The sequence below is a fragment of the Ovis aries genome, chromosome 3 (assembly GCF_016772045.2).
Source record: "Ovis aries strain OAR_USU_Benz2616 breed Rambouillet chromosome 3, ARS-UI_Ramb_v3.0, whole genome shotgun sequence".
Classification (NCBI taxonomy): Eukaryota; Metazoa; Chordata; class Mammalia; order Artiodactyla; family Bovidae; genus Ovis; species Ovis aries.
In genome coordinates this window covers 208,480,926-208,497,434 of record NC_056056.1, presented here as the reverse complement: position 1 = coordinate 208,497,434, position 16,509 = coordinate 208,480,926, and the positions used below count along the sequence as shown (strand labels likewise).

General features: G+C 40.1%; 1 protein-coding gene and 1 long non-coding RNA gene across 2 annotated transcripts in view; one reads left to right on the top strand and one right to left on the bottom strand.

Moving 5' to 3' along the window:
• Positions 1 to 16,509, bottom strand: part of LOC132659493 (uncharacterized) — a 67,760-nt gene that overhangs the window by 11,176 nt on the left and 40,075 nt on the right. The gene's annotated exons all lie outside the window — the stretch shown is intronic.
• The window catches only part of LOC132657161 (antigen WC1.1-like), a 52,865-nt gene that overhangs the window by 1,055 nt on the left and 35,301 nt on the right, over positions 1 to 16,509 (top strand). The window contains exon 2 of the mRNA XM_060413466.1: positions 2,833 to 3,153. Coding sequence (XP_060269449.1) covers positions 2,833 to 3,153 — 321 coding nt within the window. The remainder of the gene's footprint in view (positions 1 to 2,832; positions 3,154 to 16,509) is intronic.

Sequence of the window (16,509 nt, the reverse complement as noted above, 5' to 3'; positions counted from 1 at the left end):
CTCACCAGGTTTCCATTAGGGAGCAGAGAAGCCCGCATCTAGGAGAGGGGCCTCTTGTCTGTTCAGTTTAGTTCAGTTCAGTTCAGTTCGTTTCAGTTCAGTTCAGTTGCTCACTGGTGTCTGAGTCTGTGATCCCATGGACTGCAGCCCGCCAGGCCTCCCTGTCCATCACCAACTCCCGGAGTCTACCCAAACTCATGTCCTTTGAGTCGGTGACGCCATCCAACCATCTCATCCTCTGTGGTCCCCTTCTCCTCCCACCTTCTCTCTTTACCAGCTTCAGGGTCTTTTCAGACATGCCAGCTCTTCACATAAGGTGGCCAAAGTATTGGAGTTTCAGCTTCAACATCAGTCCTTGCAATGAATGACTTATCCCTCTGTTTGTAAAGATCAGTTGATGTGCAGCCCCATGTGTATAAGTTCCCAAGTCCCTGCCCTGGTCCCCGTGACTCATTTCCTGACGTGCTGGGGTCCTGGGACGGTCCTTTCCCCTCCCAGGATCTGCTGTGACTCTGTAGGGAGCCCTTTCTCTCATGCCCTCTCCTGTCCCTCCCTGGGAGCTGCTTTCTCCTGAGTGAGGGTGGAGAATGTCACCAGTCCTTCTTCATGGTCTGCAAGGTCTCTTTGGACAAATCTGCTGATCTCCTTATGGGAGTCCTCTTGGGTGACAGAATTCTTTTCTACTCTTTAGACGTATAGAATTCTCTCTTTCTCTTTGCATTTGAACAGTCTACTTTGCGAGTCTTGGAGAAGGTGGTCTTGGATTGAAATTTTGGGGTGACTTATTAGCTTCTTGAACTTAGATGCCCAGATCTTTCCCCAGGTTTGGAAATTCGCAGCCTGTCTTCCTGTTTTAGTTATTTGCTTCTGGCTGTGCTGGGTCTCCTTGCTGCCCGCGGGCTTTCTCTCGCTGCGGTGAGCAGGGGCTGCTCCTCGCTGCAGTGCACAGGCTTCTCACTGCAGGGGCTTCTCTTGGTGCAGAGCACAGGCTCTGGGTGTGCACGTGTCAGCAGCTGGGGCACACTGGCGTAGTTGCTCTGTGGCATGTGGCATCTTCCTGGACTGGGATTGAACCCATGTTCCCTACATTGGCAGGTGGATTCTTAACCACTACGCCACCAGGAAAGTCCTCAGCCCTTAATTCTTTTCTCCTTCACTTCTTCTGCTCTGACTCCAGTCCATACATTGTTTCTCTTTATGGTGTCCACTGGCTTTCTATATTCCTTTCATTCTCTTTTGGCTCCTCGATTTGGATGCTTTCAACTAATCTTCCTTCTAACACATTGATTCTTTTGTCTTTTTCTTTCCCTTGGTCAAGTCTGTTGTTGAGTCTCTGTTGAATTCTTCAGTTTGCTCATTGTATCGTGCATGTTAAGTCGCCTCAGTCATGTCTGACTCTTTGTGACCCTGTGGACTGTAGCCCACCAGGCTCCTCTGTCCATGGCATTCTCCCAGCAAGCATACTGAAGTGGGTTGCCATGCACTCCTCCAGGGGATCTTCCGGACCCAGGGATTGAGCTCGAGTCTCTTACATTTCCTGCACTTGCAGATAGGTTCTTTACCACTAGTGCCAACTGGGAAGCACTATATTTATTATATAGCACTAATTTATTATTCAACTTCAAAATATCTGGTTGAAGAATTGAAGAAGTGAAAGTCACTCAGTCATGTTTGACTCTTTGTGACCCCATGGGTACACGGTCCATGGAATTCTCCAGGCCTTACTGGAGTGGGTAGTCTTTCCTTTCTCCAGGGGGTGTTCCCAACCCAAGGATTAAACCCAGGTCCTCAGCATTGCAGACTGATTCTCTACCAGCTGAGCCACAAGAGAAGGCCAAGAGAATACTGGAGTGGGTAGCCTATCCCTTCTCCAGCAGATATTCCTGACCCAGGAATTGAACCGGGGTCTCCTGCATTGCAGGTGGATTCTTTACCAACTGAGCGATGAGAGAATTGCAAAATATTTGATTAGTCCTTTTTTTTTTTTTTTAAATAGTCTTCTGATGCTGGGAAAGATTGAAGGTGGGAAGAGAAGGGGATGACAGAGGATGAGATGCTTGCATGGCATCACTGACTGAATGGATATGAGTCTGAGTAAACTCCGAGAGTTGGTGATGGTTAGGGAGCCTGGGCGTACTGTAGTCCATGGGGTCTCAAAGAATCAGACACGACCTAGCGACTGAAATGAACTGAACACTGGTAATGTCTCCATCTATGATGTTCCTACTAATGAACTCCTTTTTATATGCAGAAACCAGAGTCATCTTATGACTTAATCGCTAAAGTGACATCTGATCACTTTTGTCAAATTTCATTTGTTACATGCGTGTTACAGGTACACTGGAGTGTGGAATTACACAAAGACATGAACATCAGATGGCAGGAATAACCAGGACATTTTAGAGCCTGTTACCCAGCCCTCTGTTCCTAGGCTGAATGAGATCCTCCCTATGGACAGGGAAGGAGAGGGATAATTCCTCCCTGGATCCTGGGCCATGAGCTTAACTGAGATGGGGAAGCTGGGCCCTAGGAGCCTTGGGTGCATCTACAGGGAGGGCAGCATCCAGATTCTCTGAAGGCCTGTCCTCGGTGGTGTCCCTGGAGCTGGTTCTACAGGCTCCTAATAAATACATGGTGCCTCCCTTCCTGCTCTGTGTTCAGTGATGGCACATTGGGGGCTTAGAGTTGGCCATGGTGGGAATGCTTATACTACAGAGGTCAGGAAATACTATATCCCATGTACTGTTTTGCTCCTCAGAGAGCTAATGTTTTAAATATTGTACCACTCTAAGTCTCCTAAAATCTTTTTTGTGTCGTGTGTCTCTTTTGCAGTACTGGAGCTGAGGCTGAAGGATGGAGCCCACCGCTGTGAGGGGAGAGTGGAAGTGAAGCACCAGGGAGAATGGGGCACAGTGGCTGATGGCAGCTGGAGTTTGAAGGATGCATCTGTAGCGTGCAGACAGCTGGGGTGTGGAGCTGCTGTTGGTATTCCTAAACAGGCTTATTTTGGACCAGGACTTGGCCCCATTTGGCTTTCGTATACTTCATGTGAAGGGGTGGAGTCAACTGTCAGTGACTGTAGGCATTCTAATATTAAAGACTATCGTAATGATAGGTATATCCACAACTGGGATGCTGGAGTAGTCTGCTCAGGTAAGTCCTGTCTGGTCTGTGTGGGGATCTCTATCAGAGGTCTTATCACCAGAATGACTCGAGATTATGGATACAGCCTTTAGAACATGCTTGGGTGAAGGGTCTTTGTGATGTGTCATAGGAGGCAGAGGTGAGGTCAAAAGTTTCACACAGATTCAGCTTCTGGATTCGACCTCTGTGACACAGTCTCAGCATGATAATTATTCTGTATTCTTTGACATAATGGTCAGTAGGGTATGTCTACATTGATGGAGGGTGTGTCATAGGAGAGTTGTAGGCAACAAGGTTTATTATCCTCATTGGTCCTAAAAGTCAGAGTCACCACACACCATCAGGTCGGTATGTGGGTGATGTGCCAATAGAACAGCCTCAACCAAGCAATGGTGACCTCAAAAGGGCATGTGAAGACCCATGGACAAGTGACCATACCCGAAGTCATGGTGCAGTTACACAGGGAAAATGTGTGAGAGAAATTCAGCGGTGCATTTAAATGTCCATAGGTCACAGTCAGAGGAGGCCAGAAGCGGGACTCATGGCAGGGAAAATCTCATCACACTGGTGTACCTGATGAATCAAGTGGGGAGCTCACATCACATTTGCAGGGATGTTGAGGGAGCAGGAAAATGTCTTGAAGTTTACAACACAGCAGCTGAAGTGCATTATGTATAAGAGGCAGTGAAGCTAAGAGTTCCTGGGGTTCTCAAGGCAAGAATACTGAAGTGGTTTGCCTTTCCTTCTCCATGGACCATGTCTTGTCAGAACTCTCTACTAAGACCCGCCTGTCTTGGGTGGCCCTACATGGCATGGCTCATAGTTTCCTCGAGTTAGACAAGGCTGTGGTCCATGAACTGTGAACTTCCAGATGTTCAAGCTCGATTTAGAAAAGACAGAGGAACCAGAGGTCAAATTACCAACATCCGTTTGATCACTGAAAATGCAAGAGAGTTCCAGAAAAACATCTACTTCTACTTTATTGACTATGCCAACGCCTTTAACTGTGTGGATCAGAGCAAACTGGAAAATTCTTCAGGATATATGAATACCAGACCATCTGACCTGCATCCTGAGAAATCTGTATGTAGGACAAAAAGCAACAGTTAGAACTGGACATGGAACAAAAGATTGGTTCCAAATCGGGGAAGGAGTACATCAAGGCTGTATATTGTCACCCTGCTTATTTAACTTATATGCAAAGTGCATCATGAGAAATCTTGGGCTGGATGAAGCACAAGTTGGAATCAAGATTGTCAGGAGAAATATCAATAACCTTAGATGCAAATTATATCACACTTATGGCCGAAGGCAAAGAACTAAAGAGCCTCTTGATGATAGTGAAAGAGGAGAGTGAAAAAGTTGGCTTAAAAACTCAACATTCAGAAACTAAGATCATAGCGTCTGGGCCCATTACTTCCTGGCAAATAGATGGGGAAACGGTGGAAATAGTTAATGGACTTTTTTTTTTTTTTTGGCTCCAAAATTACTGCAGATGGTGACTGCAGCCATGAAATTAAAAGACGCTTGCTATTGGAAGAAAAGCTATGACCAACCTAGACAGCATATTAAAAAGCAGAGACATTTCTTTGCCAACAAAGACTGGTCTAGTCAAAGCTATTGTTTTTCCAGTAGTCCTGTATGGATGTGAGCGTTGGACTATAAACAAAGCTGAGCACCGAAGAATTGATGCTTTTGAATTGTGGTATTGGAGAAGACTCTTGAGAGTCCTTTGGACTGCAAGTAGATCCAACCAGTCCCTCCTAAAGGAAATCTGTCTGGAACATTTATTGGAAGGACTGATGCTGAAGCTGAAACTCCAGTGTTTTGGCCACCTGATGTGAAGAACGGACTCATCTGAAAAGACCATGATGCTGGGAAAGATTGAAGGTGGGAGGAGAAAGGGATAACAGAGGATGAGGTGGTTGGATAGCATCACCAACTGAATAGACATGAGTTAGAGAAAACCCCAGGAGTTGGTGATAGACAGGGAGGCCTGGCATGCTGCAGTCCATGGTGTTACAAAGAGTCAGACATGACTGAGGAACTGAGCTGAACTGAACTGAAGCTAAGAGGACCTGATGTGACTTCTAAGAATTACTCGGTGCTACCTAAGTGTATTTGACCTATGCCAAGGTGGATGCAGGAAAGACAGCAGTGAAACTAGGCTGTGAGTGGGTACTCACAGTATTTGACAGAGATGCTTCTAGTTGTTATCACAATTGCAGATTGGATGTCCAGGTTATTAATCACATCAGAGCAACTGGACTGGAGGAAGATATTGTCAGTTATCACAGTGAATTCCCTAAGGTAGAAGACTGGACTTAGGATAGTATCACCCCATCTAATCGGATGGTGGGACAGGAGAGCCCTGAAGACCTCTGCAGTAGGGCCTTAACAGCCACAGCCAATCAGCTCTTGGGTGTTTATGTACAGGAAGATCATTGGAAAAGTGATCTCTTCTAATCTCACCTTCAGCAGATCTTTGATGATTCTAGTTGATGCCCTTAAGGAAACAATTCTTTTCCTTTTTAAAAAGTACTTTATTGAGGTGTGTCTGACATACAAGACTGCTGGATAAGCATGCATTTGTGAAACCACTACAGCACTTATTTCATAAATCTATTCATCTCTTCAAAATGTTTTCTTCCATTCTCTTTATCACTCTTATTAAAAATAATTATTTTCAAGGTGAATTTGAATTTTAGTTAAAACTTTTGTTTTTTTTATTATTTTTTTTATTTTTATTTTTTTAACATTTTATTTTATTTATTTATTTTTTTTAATTTTAAAATCTTTAATTCTTACATGCATTCCCAAACATGAACCCCCCTCCCACCTCCCCTCCCCATAACATCTTTCTGGGTCATCCCCAGGCACCAGCCCCAAGCATGCTGCATCCTGCGTCAGACATAGACTGGCGATTCAATTCACATGATAGTATACATGTTAGAATGGCATTCTCCCAAATCATCCCACCCTCTCCCTCCCCCTCTAAGTCCAAAAGTCTGTTATACACATCTGTGTCTCTTTCCCTGTCTTGCATACAGGGTCGTCATTGCCATCTTCCTAACTTCCATATATATGTGTTAGTATACTGTATTGGTGTTTTTCTTTCTGGCTTACTTCACTCTGTATAATCGGCTCCAGTTTCATCCATCTCAACAGAACTGATTCAAATGAATTCTTTTTAATGGCTGAGTAATACTCCATTGTGTATATGTACCACAGCTTTCTTATCCATTCATCTGTTGATGGACATCTAGGTTGTTTCCATGTCCTGGCTATTATAAACAGTGCTGCGATGAATATTGGGGTACATGTGTCTCTTTCAATTCTGGTTTCCTCGGTGTGGATGCCCAGAAGTGGGATTGCTGGGTCATAAGGTAGTTCTATTTGCAATTTTTTAAGGAATCTCCACACTGTTCTCCATAGTGGCTGTACTAGTTTGCATCCCCACCAACAGTGTAGGAGGGTTCCCTTTTCTCCACACCCTCTCCAGCATTTATTGCTTGCAGATTTTTGGATCGCAGCCATTCTGACTGGTGTGAAGTGGTACCTCATTGTGGTTTTGATTTGCATTTCTCTAATAATGAGTGATGTTGAGCATCTTTTCATGTGTTTGTTAGCCATCCGTATGTCTTCTTTGGAGAAATGTCTATTTAGTTCTTTGGCCCATTTTTTGATTGGGTCGTTTATTTTTCTTGAGTTGAGCTGCATAAGTTGCTTGTATATTTTTGAGATGAGTTGTTTGTCAGTTGCTTCATTTGCTATTATTTTCTCCCATTCAGAAGGCTGTCTTTTCACCTTGCTTATATTTTCCTTTGTTGTGCAGAAGCTTTTAATTTTAATTAGATCCCATTTGTTTATTTTTGCTTTTATTTCCAGAATTCTGGGAGGTGGATCATAGAGGATCCTGCTGTGATTTATGTCTGAGAGTGTTTTGCCTATGTTCTCCTCTAGGAGTTTTATAGTTTCTGATCTTACATTTAGATCTTTAATCCATTTTGAGTTTATTTTTGTGTGCGGTGTTAGGAAGTGATCTAGTTTCATTCTTTTACAAGTGTTTGACCAGTTTTCCCAGCACCACTTGTTAAAGAGATTGTCTTTACTCCATTGTATATTCTTGCCTCCTTTGTCAAAGATAAGGTGTCCATATGTGTGTGGATTTATCTCTGGGCTTTCTATTTTGTTCCATTGATCTATATGTCTGTCTTTGTGCCAGTACCATACTGTCTTGATGACTGTGGCTTTGTAGTAGAGCCTGAAGTCAGGCAAGTTGATTCCTCCAGTTCCATTCTTCTTTCTCAAGATTGCTTTGGCTATTCGAGGTTTTTTGTATTTCCATACAAATCTTGAAATTATTTGTTCTAGTTCTGTGAAAAATGTGGCTGGTAGCTTGATAGGGATTGCATTGAATTTGTAAATTGCTTTGGGTAGTATACTCATTTTCACTATATTGATTCTTCCAATCCATGAACATGGTATATTTCTCCATCTATTAGTGTCCTCTTTGATTTCTTTCATCAGTGTTTTATAGTTTTCTATATATAGGTCTTTAGTTTCTTTAGGAAGATATATTCCTAAGTATTTTATTCTTTTCGTTGCAATGGTGAATGGAATTGTTTCCTTAATTTCTTTTTCTACTTTCTCATTATTAGTGTATAGGAATGCAAGGGATTTCTGTGTGTTGATTTTATATCCTGCAACTTTACTATATTCATTGATGAGCTCTAGTAATTTTCTGGTAGAGTCTTTAGGGTTTTCCATGTAGAGGATCATGTCATCTGCAAACAGTGAGAGTTTTACTTCTTCTTTTCCAATTTGGATTCCTTTTATTTCTTTTTCTGCTCTGATTGCTGTGGCCAAAACTTCCAGAACTATGTTGAATAGTAGCGGTGAAAGTGGACACCCTTGTCTTGTTCCTGACTTTAGGGGAAATGCTTTCAATTTTTCACCATTGAGGATAATGTTTGCTGTGGGTTTGTCATAGATAGCTTTTATTATGTTGAGGTATGTTCCTTCTATTCCTGCTTTCTGGAGAGTTTTTAATCATAAATGGATGTTGAATTTTGTCAAAGGCCTTCTCTGCATCTATTGAGATAATCATATGGTTTTTATTTTTCAATTTTTTAATGTGGTGAATTACATTGATTGATTTGCGGATATTGAAGAATCCTTGCATCCCTGGGATAAAGCCCACTTGGTCATGGTGTATGATCTTTTTAATGTGTTGTTGGATTCTGATTGCTAGAATTTTGTTGAGGATTTTTGCATCTATGTTCATCAGAGATATTGGCCTGTAGTTTTCTCTTTTTGTGACATCTTTGTCAGGTTTTGGTATTAGGGTGATGGTGGCCTCATAGAATGAGTTTGGAAGTTTACCTTCCTCTGCAATTTTCTGGAAGAGTTTGAGTAGGATAGGTGTTAGCTCTTCTCAAAATTTTTGGTAGAATTCAGCTGTGAAGCCATCTGGACCTGGGCTTTTGTTTGCTGGAAGATTTCTGATTACAGTATCAATTTCCGTGCTTGTGATGGGTCTGTTAAGATTTTCTATTTCTTCCTGGTTCAGTTTTGGAAAATTGTACTTTTCTAAGAATTTGTCCATTTCTTCCACGTTGTCCATTTTATTGGCATACAACTGCTGATAGTAGTCTCTTATGATCCTTTAAAACTTTTGTTTTAAACAAACCTGTTTTCCGGCATCTCAAGTAACCTTCCTCATAGTCGCAATGTCATAATTGTTCCACCTGAAGATAAATTTGTGGAAATACTGCAGGTGTCTCTACCATATTTTGATAAATGAGCATCTGAGTGAAAATGGAGTGTGTCATGTTGAAACTTTGTGTGAAATTAGAACTCCCAATGTTACCCTAAGAAAACTGATGTCTTGTTATTAATTCCAGTTAAGACATACTTAGAGAATTGGAAGTGCTCTGCTATTTAACAAAGTTCTGTCTAGTCAAGGCTATGGTTTTCCAGTGGTCATGTATGGATAAAAGTTGAACTGTGAAGAAAGCAGATTGCCGAAGAATTGGTGCTTTTGAACTGTGGTGTTGGAGAAGACTCTTGAGAGTCCCTTGGACTGCAAGGCGATCTAACCAGTCCATTCTAGAGATCAGTCCTGGGTGTTCATTGGAAGGACTGATGCTAAACCTGAAACTCCAATACTTTGGCCAGCTCATGTGAAGAGTTGACTCATTGGAAAAGACTCTGATGCTGGGAGGGATTGGGGGCAGGAGGAGAAGGGGACGACAGAGGATGAGATGGCTGGATGGCATCACTGACTCAATGGACGTGAGTTTGGGTGAACTCCGGGAGTTGGTGATGGACAGGGAGGCCTGGCGTGCTGTGACTCATGGGGTCACAAAGACTCAGACATGACTGAGCGGCTGAACTGAATTGAACTGAACTGAACTAATATTTAAACCCTGATTGTGGTTTGTACTCCCTCACTACCATTGCTCTAACTTAGACTCTCACATTTTTATGAACGGTTCCAGGTTCCTTCTATTTCTGTTTTAGTCACTAGTTACCTCCTCCAGGTCTGTTTTTTTCTGTATTTTCAGACATATTTTAATGATGTGAAGATAAGTCAAAGTGGTGGTGATGTAGCAGAAATAAGATTAGAATAGCATGTGTTTTCATTATCTTAATCAAAACTCTTGGAGTACTTCTGCTCAACCTTAGGAGTCAGGTACGTTAGAGAAATTTCAGCCTCAGTAGTGGATTGCTGGAAGTGAAGTACCATGTTTAGGAGAAATCTAGAGTGGAAACAATGACCAGAGGAGAATGTAGCGAAGCTTGTTTTAAATAACGAGGAGATTTCATGGAATTCACGTGGAAGATCTGGGAGGGAACACACAAATTTTGAAGGACTGTGGTGCAAGCATTCCAAGTTGCTTCAGTCCTGTCCTACTCTTTGTGACCCCATGGACCCCATGGATTCTCCAGGCACGATTACTGGAGTGGGTTGTCATTTCTTTCTCTAGGGGATCTTCCTCACCCTGGGATCAAACCTGGGTCTCCCGCATTGCAGGCAGAGTCTTGATTATCTTCTGAGCCACCAGGGACTACAGTACTGAAGTGCAAAATGGTGAGGGGATGAAGATGCAAGGGCTGCAGGAGGGGAGGGTTGGAAAGATGCAGTCAACTCCTACATTCACCACAGCCTCTGTGTTACACTTCCTTCCTGCCCCCATTCCTTCTCTCCCTCTCTTCCTTTATCTGGCTGTGGGAGTCATTTCTGAGCTCTGTGGAAGTGCTAGCATTTGTAGCTGGCAGTTTTCTTAGTGGAAAATTTTTATAATATGGATTCTCTTTATTTAACAAATAAGTTTACCATATATTTCTCTTATATTTTTGTATCAGATTTTGGTGAGTTGTGTTTCACAAGTAATGTGTTTTTAAGGACTTGGCCCATTTTACAAAAAATTTTCAAATTAGTAACACTGAGAGAGATATAAAGATATCTCATATCTTTATATGTTGGGAAGATCTACAATGATATTCCTCCTTTTGTTACTGGTGCTGCTAATGCGCTCCCTCTTTTTTCTTAATTGGTTTGCTAGAAGATTATCCATCTTAATGTTCTTTTTAAGAGAATCACTAATGGTCTGTATTGGTTTTCTTGATGGTGTATTTCCTTTCTTCTTAATTGATTTCTATGCTGAGTTTTCATTCCTCTTTTTCAGTTATGATTGTTGTTGCTTTTGTAGATTCTTGAGGTTGAGTCTTGGATCATTTCCTTCTGTTTCTATTTTTATTCATAATCATAAAGGAAGCATCAAGGTTCTAAATTTTCCTCTAAGCATCACTTTATTTTTAACCCACCTGTTTCAATACTATATAATTTCTTTTGTATTTTATTATCATAAAATGTTTCTTTTTCTCTGAATGAATTCTTTGTCTTATCGTCTGATTTTGTATGATATTAATTTAGATATTATATACAGTTTTCTCTGATTTGTGTTTGCATGGTATGTAATTTTTACTTCTTTAATATGTTTCTGTGTTTATATTTAAACACATAAAAGTTTGTAGATAGTATATTGTTTCGTCTTATTTTGTCTGGTCTGATTATCTTGTTTTTTATTTGGAGTACTTAAATTATTCACATTTAATGTAATTATTGACATAATTGGGTTTAAGTGTACTTGCCTGCTATTTGTTGGAGAAGGCAATGGCAACCCACTCCAGTACTCTTGCCTGGAAAATCCCATGGACAGAGGAGCCTGGTAGGCTGCAGTCCATGGGTAGCTAAGAGTCAGACATGACTGAGCAAATTCACTTTCACTTTTTGCTTTTATGCATTGGAGAAGGAACTGGCAACCCACTCCAATGTTCTTGCCTTTAGAATTCCAGGGACGGGGGAGCCTGGTGCCTTGCCATCTATGGGGTCGCACAGAGTCGGACATGACTGAAGTGACTTAGCAGCAGTAGCAGCAGCAGCTTCTATATGTTATCTCTTTGTTCTTATTTTAATTTTTGAGTATATTTTACCATTTTAATTTAAATACTGTATTGACTATGTTCTCATCTAGGAGTTTTATAGTTTCTCGTCTTATGTTTAGATCTTTAATCCATTTTGAGTTTATTTTTGTGTGTGGTGTTAGAAAGTGATCTAGTTTCATTCTTTTACAAGTGGTTGACCAGTTTTCCCAGCACCACTTTGTCTTTACTCCATTGTATATTCTTGCCTCCTTTGTTGAAGATAAGGTGTCCATAGGTGTGTGGATTTATCTCTGGGCTTTCTGTTTTGTTCCATTGATCTATATTTCTGTCTTTATGCCAGTACCATACTGTCTTGATGACTGTGGCTTTGCAGTAGAGCCTGAAGTTAGGCAAGTTGATTCCTCCAGTTCCATTCTTCTTTCTCAAGATTGCTTTGGCTATTCGAGGTTTTTTGTATTTCCATACAAATCTTGAAATTATTTGTTCTAGCTCTGTGAAAAATATCGCTGGTAGCTTGATAGGTTTTGCATTGAATTTGTAAATTGCTTTGGGTAGTATACTCATTTTCACTATATTGATTCTTCTGATCCATGAACATACTATATTTCTCCATCTATTAGTGTCTTCTTTGATTTCTTTCATCAGTGTTTTATAGTTTTATATATATAGGTCTTTAGTTTCTTTAGATAGATATATTCCTAAGTATTTTATTCTTTTTGTTGCAATGGTGAATGGAATTGTTTCCTTAATTTCTTTTTCTACTTTCTCATTATTAGTGTATAGGAATGCAAGGGATTTCTGTGTGTTGATTTTATATCCTGCAACTTTACTATATTCATTGATTAGCTCCAGTAATTTTCTGGTGGAGTCTTTAGGGTTTTCTATGTAGAGGATCATGTCATCTGCAAACAGTGAGAGTTTTACTTCTTCTTTTCCAATTTGGATTTCTTTTATTTCTTTTTCTGCCCTGATTGCTGTGGCCCAAACTTCCAGAACTATGTTGAATAGTAGCAGTGAAAGTGGGCATCCTTGTATTGTTCCTGACTTTAGGGGAAATGCTTTCAATTTTTCACCATTGAGGATAATGTTTGCTGTGGGTTTGTCATAGATAGCTTTTATTATGTTGAGGTATGTTCCTTCTATTCCTGCTTTCTGGAGAGGTTTTATCATAAATGGATGTTGAATTTTGTCAAAGGCCTTCTCTGCATCTCTTGAGATAATCATATGGCTTTTATTTTTCAATTTTTTAATGTGGTGTATTACATTGATTGATTTGCGGATATTGAAGAATCCTTGCATCCCTGGGATAAAGCCCACTTGGTCATGGTGTATGATCTTTTTAATGTGTTGTTGGATTCTGATTGCTAGAATTTTGTTGAGGATTTTTGCATCTATGTTCATCAGTGATATTGGCCTGTAGTTTTCTTTTTTTGTGGCATCTTTGTCAAGTTTTGGTATTAGGGTGATGGTGGCCTCATAGAATGAGTTTGGAAGTTTATCTTCCTCTGCAATTTTCTGGAAGAGTTTGAGTAGGATAGGTGTTAGCTCTTCTCAAAATTTTTGGTAGAATTCAGCTGTGAAGCCATCTGGACCTGGGTTTTTGTTTGCTGGAAGATTTCTGATTACAGTTTCAATTTCCATGCTTGAATTGAAAGAGACACGTGTACCCCAATGTTCATCGCAGCACTGTTTATAATAGCCAGGACATGGAAACAACCTAGATGTCCATCAGCAGCTGTGGTACATATACACAATGGACTGTTACTCAGCCATTGAAAAGAACACATTTGAATCAGTTCTAATGAGATGGATGAAACTGGAGCCGATTATACAGAGTGAAGTAAGTCAGAAAGAAAAACACCAATACAGTATACTGACACATATATATGGAATTTAGAAAGATAGTAATGATGACCCTGTATGCGAGACAGCAAAAGAGACACAGATGCATAGAACAGACTTTTGGACTCTGAGGGAGAGGGAGAGGGTGGAATAATTTGGGAGAATGGCATTGAAACATGTATACTATCATGTAAGAAACGAATTGCCAGTCTATGTTTGATACAGGATACAGGATGCTTGGGGCTGGTTCACGGGGATGATCCAGAGAGATGATATGGGGAGGGAGGTGGGAGGGGGTTCAGGATTGGGAACTCATGTACACCCGTGCTGAATTCATGTCAATGTATGGCAAAACCAATACAGTATTGTAAAGTAAAATAAAGTAAAAATAAAAATTAAAAAAAAAGAAAAAGAAAACACCCCCCCAAATAAATACTGTATTGGTTTATTAATCGTATCAGATTTTTAGGTGATTATAATGTTTAATTTTTTTAGTTTATAGTAATTTTTATATTTTGCTGGCTGGGTCTTCATTGCTGCATGGGCTTTTCTCTAGTTGCGGTGATCAGAGGCTCCTCTCTAGTTGCAGGCATGAGGCTCTCATTGCGGTGGCCTCTCTTGCTGTAGTTCACAGGCCCTATGGGGCACAAGCTTCAGTAGGCATGGCCCCTGGGCTCTGGAGCACAGGCTCACTAGTTGTGGTGCACGGGCTTAGTGGCTCTGTGGTATGTGGGATTTTCCTAGACCACGGATTGAACCCACGTCCCTTGTATTGTCAGGTGGAGTCTTCACCACTGAACCACTGGGAAAGCCCAACATTGAATTATTAATCTTAAATTACATTTTACCTTGAAACGATATTATGTCACAACGTGCAATGTCAGTCACTATACATTCCTTCCACTTTCTTATTCTTGTCATTGGTGCTATCATTGTCATAATTCTATTTATAAATTTATTATGAATCTTATAGTTTGTTGCTAATATTTTTTGCCTTAAATCCTCTAATAGAGAATCAACATTTAGCGCAGTCTCTATAGCTTTGAGAGGATCCATGTTTTCATCTGCTGTCATCTCCCTTTAGCTTAAAGAACTTTCTGAGGCAGTTTTGTGTGGTGTGTGTCCGGTGGCCTCCAATTCTATCATCTCTCATTTATCTGAAATCATTTCATTTTTTTAAGATATAAATTTATTTATTTTAATTGGAGGTTAATTACTTTGCAATATTGTATTGGTTTTGCCATACATCAACATGAGTCTGCCACGGGTATATCATTTTAATTTTCATTCAGGTTTGAAAAGTATTTTCATAGCTGATTCAGTTTTAGCATAACAAATGCCCAATCCCAATACTTTAAATATGTTCTTACATTGTCATCTGACTTTCATTGCCCCCAGCAAAAAGTCAGTAAATAATACTTATCCTTTTGTTCCCTGCATATAATGTGTCAAACTTCCCTGGCTGCTCTTAACATATTTTTGTTTGTTTCTTTACCAATGTATTTCAGTATTTACATTGTCAAGTTTTCTGAGGATGGTTTCATTATCTTGTTTGGGGTTTGTTTAGCTTTTTGGATCAGTGGGTTTACAGTTTTCAATAACTTTGGGAAAATGTCATTTATCTTCTCTTAATATTGTTCTGCACATCCCTTAATCTGAATCTCCAAATACACATATTTTATATATTTTGATTATATCCTACATGCCACTGTGTTTCCATTCATATTTTTCTGCCTTTTTACTCTCTTTGGTTCAACTGAGATCGTCTCTACTGCTGTGTTTTACTTTCCAGTTCTTTTATTCTGCAATGTCTAGTCTCTTGTGTAATTAATCCAAATAATTGTTCATTCCAATACTATATTTTTCAGTTTCAGAAGTCTCATTTGTTTATTTTTCCTAGTTTTTCTCCCTGTTTATTTTTATGCTTCATTAAGCATATTGGTATTAGGGTTTTAAGGAGCTCTTCAGCCAATTCAATCATTTCTGTAATTTCTGAAGCTACTTTAAATGATTGTTTTTTTAATATAAATTTATTTATTTTAATTGGAGGTTAATTACTTCACAATATTTTATTGGTTTTGCCATACATCAACATGAATCCGCCACGGGTATACACATGTTCCCCATCCTGAACACTTATCCCTCCCCATACCATCCCTCTGGGTGCTTCCAGTGCACCAGCCCCGAGGATCCAGTATCAGGCATCGAACCTGAACTGGTGATTCGTTTCTTATATGATATTATACATGTTTCAATGCCATTCTCCCAAATCATCCCACCCTTGCCATGTCCCATAGAGTCCAAAAGACTGTTCTATATATTGGTGTCTCTTTTGCTGTCTGATTGTTTTAAAAAAATGTGTTATGGGTTACATTTCTCTCTTTTGAAATTCTAATAATTGTCTGGTTGGATGTTGGGCATCACTAAGCAGTCCTTTACCAGGAAGAACTTCAGAAGTAAATGATCAGAACACACCCAGAAATCAGGGAATTGTCCTTGATGAATTAGATAAAGTTTTTTCATTGGGTTATCTTCATTCAGTTCAAAATGTGTTCTTTTGATGACCAAATGATGAACTCTTATTTTGGTTTTCCTCCTTTAGTTTCAAAACTTCCTTGATCCCACCTTGCATGCCATATACCCCACCTACACCCTACTTCAGCAGTAGCTATCCTTTCTGATTTTCTTTTCCATCCATCTGTATCATTTAAAATGGCGTTTGTTTGTCTGAAGTGGGAGAAATGAGAAAGGATAGCAGTTTAGGTGGTGGGTGGGAGGAGCAGAGGGTGATGTAGTATGCTAACAACCTATTCAACGAGTGTTTCCCACAAATATTTGCATATTTATCCATATTGAGGCTTTTTCAACTTGGAACTCTCCAAATTATGGCTTGTTTGCTCATTTCCTCCTCCTTCTCCTTTTTCTTCTTCCTTCTTTTTGACAACATGCCATCTTCTTTTAGAATTGTAGAACATTCATGAAGGAAATTAAAGACAATATGATCAATGGAAAGTCATTCTGTGTTTCTGGCCTGCAAGAATTAGTATTGTTAAAATGCCTGTACTTCTC